Consider the following 8,676-nt stretch of genomic DNA (forward strand, 5'->3'; position numbering starts at 1 on the left):
TCAGGCAATGCTTATTACAGTGGTACCTCTACTTACGAATAACTCTACTTACAAATGTTTCTACTTACGAATGGAGCTCCGTCCGCTATCTTGGATGCGGTTTACATAGGATTTGTTCTACTTACGAATTTTTTCTCCCGATGCATTCCTATGGGATTTGACTTACAATTTTTTTTTACTTACGAATGTGCGTTCGGAACGCATTAAATTCGTAAGTAGAGGTTCCACTGTATTCTGAAACCTTTGCAAATCTACTGCCAATCACCCAGAGAGCTAACGTCTGCCTGCTTCGGCTTCAAACGCCACTATCCTAGCTCCCTATAGCACCCTCTTTCCCCCCACTCCAGTAGTCCTTGAACAGAAACCAAAAGAACCAAAATGCTCAGGAAGACGTTACTACTTCAAACACACAGGGATGTACCCAATTAAGTTCTACTCAGACTATACCTCTTGACATTCATTTACATTATTTTCAATAGATCTGCTTTGAACATGACTCACATTGGATAAAAACCTCTGGTATATAGGGAGGAGACAGCTATATAGCAGACCCCCCCCCCAACACATTTTTTTTCATTTTGTCCTTGAGAGCAAAATTAGCAGAAACATCCTGATTTTGAAACATAGACTATGAACGGGCTGCTGTTAGCTTGAATGCTCTTGTGATAGTAGTTTAACCATCTCTGTTCATTACATCATTTTATCTCCCTTCCACTGGAGCTGTAAAGCAGAGGATCGTCAAGAGAAGTGCTGCCTTTTACTCTTCTTACTCCTACAAATGAAACAACTCAGTCTATCCAGATCTCACCTAACATATAGAAAAACCAGATACGTAGGTTTCAGTGGAGTGGAAAGAAGGTCAGTTAGATGAAGATCTTTGGTGATAACCACCATGTGCGTGAATCTAGAAAGCTTGTAACAAAATACAACCTGTATTATTTTATCAGTCATTAGTACCCAGTTGGCATTCAAGATATCCCATCCTACTCACCCCCCCTCCTCCTTAAAATAAAGGTTCCTTCAAATTCCCTTCATCAGCTTTTGGGTAAGAGATAGCTTTGTTGGCAATGAGTTATCAAAAATATTGGGCATATTCTTCTGATATAGTTGTTCAAAGCAAGCACCGGAGGAGCCTAGGCAATGGGCTTCCTCCTGAAGACCTGTCCTCAGGTACTCATATTTATCCCCTACCTGCATTGCTTTCTTTTCCTTATCCCCACACTGTCGTCTCATTTGGCATGTCGTGGGACATAAGCTTGTGAAGCATGATCTTGAGTTAATGATGATAGGAGCTGAAACCCCAGAAGCCCTTATTAAAGTGTTACTTCCTTTGGGGGGACATCAAGGAATCATTCCATGATGCAACCCTTTGAATATTTATGCACATCACAATTATATTCATTTGAACGCTTCTTGGGAGAGAAAGTTGTTGTCCCATCCATATGTGACTTTCCACATTATTGCTCAGCGGAAAGTGGAGGTAACAAGGCGGCCATTTGAACACTCCACTGTAGCTCCAGCTGCCATATAGTAGAGAACTACATCACTCAACCCACAGTAAACATTGCCAACTTCAGTAGCAAAAGACATAATTGTTTATTTATTATTATTATATCATCATCACCATCATTATTAGGTTTTATAAACAAGAATAATGTTATACAAATAAGTATACCAAGTTTTCTCATGTCATTTGTATATCACAAAATAGCACAATTTGTTGTTTTGTTGTTTAGTTGTGTCCGACTCTTCGTGACCCCATGGACCAGAGCACGTCAGGCACTCCTGTTTTCCACTGCCTCCCACAGTTTGGTCAGACTCATGTTCGTAGCTTCGATAACACTGGGCTGTACAGGTGAGACTCAAAAAATCTGAATATCGCCGAAAAGCGCATTTATTTCAGTAACACAATTTAAAAGGTGAAACCAAAATATGAGATAGATGCATGACATGCAAAGCAAGATATGTCAAGCCTTTATTTGTTGTAATTGTAATTATTTGTCATTAGGCGGGTCAATTATGAATGGAATGTAATTAATGAAATGTAATAGCGATGTTTATTTTTTGTATTATTGTAACTATTTGTTTTATTACTGTGGAATTTCCAAAAGAAAGCATTTGTAAAAATTAAAAGAAAAATTAAAAAATAATAAGTTGCATTTCTGAAATAAATGCACTTTTCGATGCTATTCTAATTTTCCGAGTTTCACCTGTATAAACAACCTAAGTCTAGATGGAGAGTGTGTGGAGCATTCACATTGCAAGAGGGTTTCTTGCTTCTCCCATTGGTCTCAGAGCAGAGAAACCAGCCCTGCTCTCAGTCTCTTTGTTTCAGTCAGCCCTCATAGTGCTCTTTGCCCCCTTCCTCTTCCCTGTCTCCACTTAAAGACTGTAAGGGATTTCCTCTCCCACCCACATCAGGCAGACTGAAAGTAATGGAAAGTGAATTAATCCGTTTCAGATGGGTCCAGGAGTGGTATATTGAAATGATTGACACAAACATTTCAACATGGCAACATGCTAGGGCAATTCATTTGAGGAGACTAAAATGATGACCAGTGCCATTAAAATGAAGCATTCAATCATGAAATATGCAGGGGAAGAAATAGATGCTGTGATTCCTTTCACTTCAAGCGCAGAAGATGTTTGGGAAGGAGCACCCTGCATCTTGCACAATTGAATCCTCTGGTTACCAGCTGAAAACAACATCAGGGGGTTGTCGCCGCGGCACTTCTTGGTGTGTGGAGTCCTGCAAGGTGCAATCCTTTCCCCGATGCTTTTCAATATATTCATGCGCCCCCTCGCCCAGATTGTCCGGAGTTTTGGGTTGTCATCAATATGCTGATGACACCCAGATTTATCTGTTGATGGATGGCCGTCCTGCCTTGGCCCCGGACACACTGACCAAGTGCTTGGAAGCTGTGGCTGGATGGCTACGTGGGAGTCGGCTGAAGCTAAATCCTTCGAAGACAGAGGTCCTCTGGTTGGGTCGGGATGACATGGGGGGGGGGCAACTTCCATCTTTCGCTGTGGCTCTATTAGTGTCAGCCCCTTCTGTCAAGAGCTTGGGTGAGGCCTTGGATGCCTCCCTTTCCATGGAGGCGCAGGTTGCAACCACAGCCAAGGTGGCATTTTCCCATCTCCGCCGCATTAAGCAGTTGGTCCCCTACCTTTCTCAGCCTGGCCTGGCCACAGTGATCCATGCGATGGTCACCTCTAGGCTTGATTATTGTAACTCGCTCTACGCGGGGCTGCCCTTGAAACTGACCCAGAAACTCTGGTGGGTTTCCCTTCTGACCCTCCCCTCCATCTCTTCCCTGACCCTTATCTTTCTCCCATCGCTCGTGGCTAGATTGTGGGCTCCTTTTCCTTTGCTTTTGTCTAAATTGCACCTGGCCCCATCCCCTCTCCCCTCCCTGCATTTTATCCTGTTCCGTGAAATGAAGAATGGAGTTTTTGCAGCGATATTTTGGTGAACAAGTAATCCCCTTGCCCCTGAAAGTTGGGCGGCCCCCCCAAACTGAAGTTTTAACCCTGCACCCCAATAAAATGGGTGATGAAACAGGTCATTTCCCCTCTCTAAAAAAAGCCCACTGAACCCCACTAAAACGGGGTAGATCACCTCCAGTTTATAACTCTGCGAGTAGATCGCAGTCTCCTGGAAGTTGGCCACCCCTGCTCTAATTCATAGCCCGAGTTTCTCCTTGCTATCGATATTTGCTCTGCAACGTTTGTTCATTGCCATTGTTTTGATTTGCTGGTTTGGGGGCTTGGTGTAAGGAAATGGGGTGTTTGCTGGGGGGGGGGAGCGCCTGAAGGTCCTTAGCTCCCTGGCGGGAGCCGTTACTCCATCTAATAATTGTGTTCTGTTCCCGGGGCAGCAGTTGGCGCAGTTCGCTGCGATCTGTGGCTATTTCTCTGTTCTAGAGGGAGGCGTTTGTATTATTGTTTGTGGTAGCCTAAATTGTTTGCTTTAAGAGTACATTGTAGTACGTGGTCAGGTGTTTTTTGCTCTGCTTATTTTAGGCAGGAATCGCCATAAGACACCCCCCGAAAATAAGCCATAAGCTTATTTTCTTGAGGAAAATAAATATAAGACGGTGTCTTATATTCGGAGACACACGGTATATAATTTTCTTAAAATTTTGGTTTCATTCGCCTTTTCCGTGCTGAAATGTCACAACCTGAATGGCCATGGCTTGACCCCCCCCCCCCAGTTTTGATCCTGGGTACACCCCTGGCAGTCCAGAAAGTATTGGTCCAGAAAGTTCTTTACTGCCCCTTGCAGGTTGACCATATGGCATGGGGCACACATAAAACCAGCAACCATGATATGAAATTATTGTAAATGTTAAAGTAAGGTATGTAGATCAAAAAAAGAAAAAGGAAGAAAAAAGGGATTAGTTCAGACCAGGTTGAGAAGTCGTAGGGAAGGGGAGGCTGGGAGGGTGGGAGGGGGTTGTCGAGGGAAGGAAATAAGACAACTGTAACAATGTTATGACTGCAATTTGTTTTTATTGATTGTGATCAATTGTAATTGTTGTGATACATAATAAAGTTTATTTTTTAAAAAAAATAAAAAATAAAAAAATAAAACCAGCATCCATAGGTAGGTACCACCTGCACAGTTACTACATAAATTGGACTTTGAATCCATGTGCACAGATAGAGGTAGAAATGTGTGGTATAACCAAAGGAGACTTTGTGGTCATGGATGGTTATTTCCTATCATGTGCACAACACATTGTAAATGGCATAAAGGGTTACAATAGAGCAAGGTGGGTATTCATTGCTCAGGATGTGCACCATGGTGTCTGTCTTCTCTTGCAATGACCAGAAAATCAAATGCTCATAAACAGCCAAGATCTACATAATAGTTGGACTGCATGGTTCTTTAAAAATAAATAAATTAAACACACACACACACACACAGCAAACCAAAAGGCATGAAATATTTGTTTCCTCCTGGTTTCAGCAAAACCCCTACTTAAAACCATCATAGAATCATAGAATTGGAAAAGATCATCTAGTTCAGGGTTTCCCAGACGTGGGTCTGCAAGTTCAAAAACAGCTGGAGATGCAAGTTTGGGAAACCCTGATCTAGTCCAACACTCTGCAAAGCAGGAATATGCAACTGTCCCTTATGAGGATCGAACCTGCAACCTTGACATTATCAGCACCACGCTCGAACCAACTTGTTAGAACCCTGTCATTTTGTACTGCAAAATTTCTTCAAACCCACTTTCATCTCATTGTTCCTCAGAGTGTATATGAGAGGGTTTAAAAAGGGGGTCACTGCTGCATAAAACATGGCGATGATGCCGTCAAAGGATTCTTGAGACGCCGGCCTCAGGTAGTTGTAAACAACAGGCACATAATAAATCATCACCAAGGTGATATGGGCTGTGCAAGTAGAAAAGGCACGGTGTCTCCCCTTGCCAGTGGGAATTCTCAGGATGGCACAAATGATATAAATGTAAGATGTCAGGATCAGGAGGAAGCAAGCCATGGCAACCAACCCCACATCAATGAAAGTCACCATCTCATTGAGGGATGTGTCCACGCAGGCCAGCTTCAGCACAGCTGGGATGTCGCAGACAATGAAGTTCACCTGGTTTCCCCGTCCATACGGCAAATGGAAGGTGAGGGAAGTCTCTAGAGCAGAGTGCAGGGCACCTCCCATTAAGGTGCCAGCACAAAGGTAGAAGCACACACGGTGGCTCATGATGGTGCTGTAGTGTAGTGGTTTGCAGATGGCCAGGAAGCGATCAAAGGCCATCACGGTGTACAGGAAGCATTCTGTGCAGCCCAGGAAGTGGAAGAAAAAGAGCTGGGCTACACACCCTGCAAAGGAGATGGCCCCATTCCCTCCCATCAGCCAAACAATCAACTTGGGCACTACCACTGAGGAGACCATCATGTCTATGATGGACAGGTGGCAGAGGAACCAGTACATCGGCTTGTGCAAATGGGGCTCCAGTCCTACCACTAAGAGGATCAAGCCATTTCCGGAAAGACACAATATGTACATGAGGAAGAAGAAGATGAGCAGCATGGACTTTAGGTCTTTGGGGTACAGGAATCCTAGAAGTTCAAAATGTTCAAGTACTGATGTTACGTTTCCACACACCATTCAGGCAGTACGCAGCATGGGAGAACAAAATACATGGCGTTGATGGTCACAGATTGAAGGGCAACCAAGTCAGCATCTCTTGGCCGGATGTGTCAACTCAGACCAGTTTATCCTGAGATGTTACCCCAGAGTGAACTATTTTGGGTAATGTTTAGAGGTAAAAATATAGAAATGTCATTTTAAGACACTTGTAGTCTAACAACCCCTTTAATACAGCAATCCTATACACTTAGTTTTCATGCTGCTCTGAAGAGAATCTGTTTCTGGATTGAAATCAATGCATTTTCCTAACCTATATAGTTCCCTCTACCACGCTAAGGTATGGGAATTCACAAGTCTTGAAACCCATTATTCACCTGCGGTTCTTTATACACCACACAAATCTTTGTGATAAAAAAAATAAAAAATACTGTTCCTTGTCTACTCCCATTGTTCTACCATGGTGTTCTACCATTGCATAGAAACCCTAATGCTCCCAAACACAGCAAAATTAGGATTTGTATGGTTTCTACTCAGAGTAGAACCACTGAATGTAGCTAAGTTAGCATACCTATTACTTACAATAGGTCTATTCTGGGCATGATGAACATTGCATACAACCCATAATACATAAGGAGGTGAAAGATTCACAGAAGCTTCCAACCTAATGTCTTGTTCTATTCTGGAGATCAAAATAGCGTACACTTCCTAATTTTGAAAACTATGCTATGAACTGACTGTTAGTTGAAATACTCCTCAGACAGTACATATCCTACATCCTACATCACTACATAATATTATCTCCAGCAGGGGAGTAGCAAATGATGACTGCAATATTGAACGAAAGCGTGGCCCCCCAGGACGGGTGTTATTTGTGCCTCCTCTTATGGCTACGGATGAACCAGTCTGTGATGGTGCACACCCAATATGGGTAAAAGCAAGGCTACAAGGACAATCAGCTGAAGATCTCGGTGCAGACAACAATGGGAATAAATCTAGAAAGTTTTTTTAATGCAATCTGCATGATTTTATCCATCATCAGTATAACATTTCTACTTGAGATACCTTAGCATATGAATCCTATTCTTTTACCCTCTGATCACTCCCCAAATTCCCTTTCCCAGCTTTTAGGAAGATACGACTTTGTCAACAACAAGCTTTACCATGTTATCAAGAACTAACGTATTCGTCTGAAATAGCTGGGCAGGTTCAAAGGCAGGACCCACCTGAAAGAAATGGCAACTCTAGCTTTGCAAGGAAAATACCATGAAATTGACATTCTCCTAAAGACCTGCCCTCTCATTCTCACCCCTCATATTTATACCCTGTGTATTTCCTACTTCTCCTTTCCCCTCTGCTCTCTAGTCAAATTGCACTCCTCAAGTGATGGGAAGTTATGCCTATGAGACTTAGGTTGTTTTGAGTTAATGATGATAATGGCAAACTCAAGAGGCCCTCATTAAAACATGGCTGATTTGGAAGTATACAAAATGATCAATTCCATGATGCAACCACCCTGTGTCCAGTTATGCCCTTTGCTTTTTTTTAAAAAAAATATATTTTATTGATTTTGCATAGTAAAAAGAACATACATAAACATACATAACATATTTTTCACCTACTTCTGTCCACCCTCCAAGAGCCCTCTTCTCCCACAAGAGGGTCCCCCGAAAAGCGGGCAGTTGACAGTGGTTCATTTTATGATTGAATTTCTCCCCCCTCCCTCCCACCCCAGGAACCCCCCCTGCCACCAAGAGGCTCCAGGTTGGCAGGAGAGACGCAAGTGGATATCCATCCAACCGTCTATCCAAGCTTAATACACACTCCAAAAAAGAAAGAAAAAAGAAAGAAAAAAAAAGAAAAAAAGAAAAAAGAAAAGGAAAAAATTATTATTAGCTAATCATTTTTCATAAACATTGTTTTTATATAGGCTTCCCCGATCTCCCCTCTATCTGATTTTCAATTTTAAATCACATTTAACAGTTTTCTTATAGTTATGCCCTTTGCAATGATGTTCTTCTGAGCACTTATTGGGAGAAGGAATATTGTTCCATCCATATGCATACCCTCTGAGTGTACCGATTCTCCAGGGACAATCCTGGAATTAAAAAAAAACCACACACCACCCTGGCTTCTGATTTGATCCTAGAATATCCCTATTTCCTTTGCCAGAGCTGCTGCTATGAAGCTCTGGGAGGAAAATGAGCTGGCGCTTGTCCTGAGCAAGAGCTGCTGTGAGGGAGCATTCCATTGCTGCCACCCTCCTCCCTTGGGTGGATTGTAGCAGTTTCTGGAGAGTGGGCAAGGAGGAGAGGCGGCTGCAGCCAAGGCCCATTCCCCTGTGACACACTGGCTCTGAAGGGCAAGCAGAGAGCAGGGCTACACTGGAGCATAGCACAAAGACACAGAGCCTTTTGAGCAGAAATGTGGGACACCCATGGGAATGCAGCAGAAGAAAAAGGAAAGGAGTAAACATTACACATATCTGGAGTAGAGACCCAGAAAGTGATACCAGCCAGCAAATCCTTGTAGCCTCAGACCCAACAGAAAAATTCTTCAGTCAT

General features: G+C 42.9%; 1 protein-coding gene across 1 annotated transcript; it reads right to left on the bottom strand.

The window, feature by feature from the left end:
- Nucleotides 1-5,209: 5,209 nt before the first annotated feature.
- On the bottom strand, nt 5,210-6,133 carry LOC118095107 (olfactory receptor 10G6-like). The gene has a single exon (XM_035136089.3). It carries the CDS (start codon nt 6,131-6,133, stop codon nt 5,210-5,212), a length of 924 nt encoding a protein of 307 aa, XP_034991980.3.
- Nucleotides 6,134-8,676: the final 2,543 nt, after the last annotated feature.

Source organism: Zootoca vivipara, chromosome 12, assembly GCF_965207765.1.
Source record: "Zootoca vivipara chromosome 12, rZooViv2.hap1.1, whole genome shotgun sequence".
NCBI lineage: Eukaryota > Metazoa > Chordata > Lepidosauria > Squamata > Lacertidae > Zootoca > Zootoca vivipara.

Bases quoted from the DNA above. Each gene is read 5' to 3' on its own strand.
- LOC118095107 (XM_035136089.3), bottom strand. From the start codon at position 6,133: ATGGTGTGTGGAAACGTAACATCAGTACTTGAACATTTTGAACTTCTA.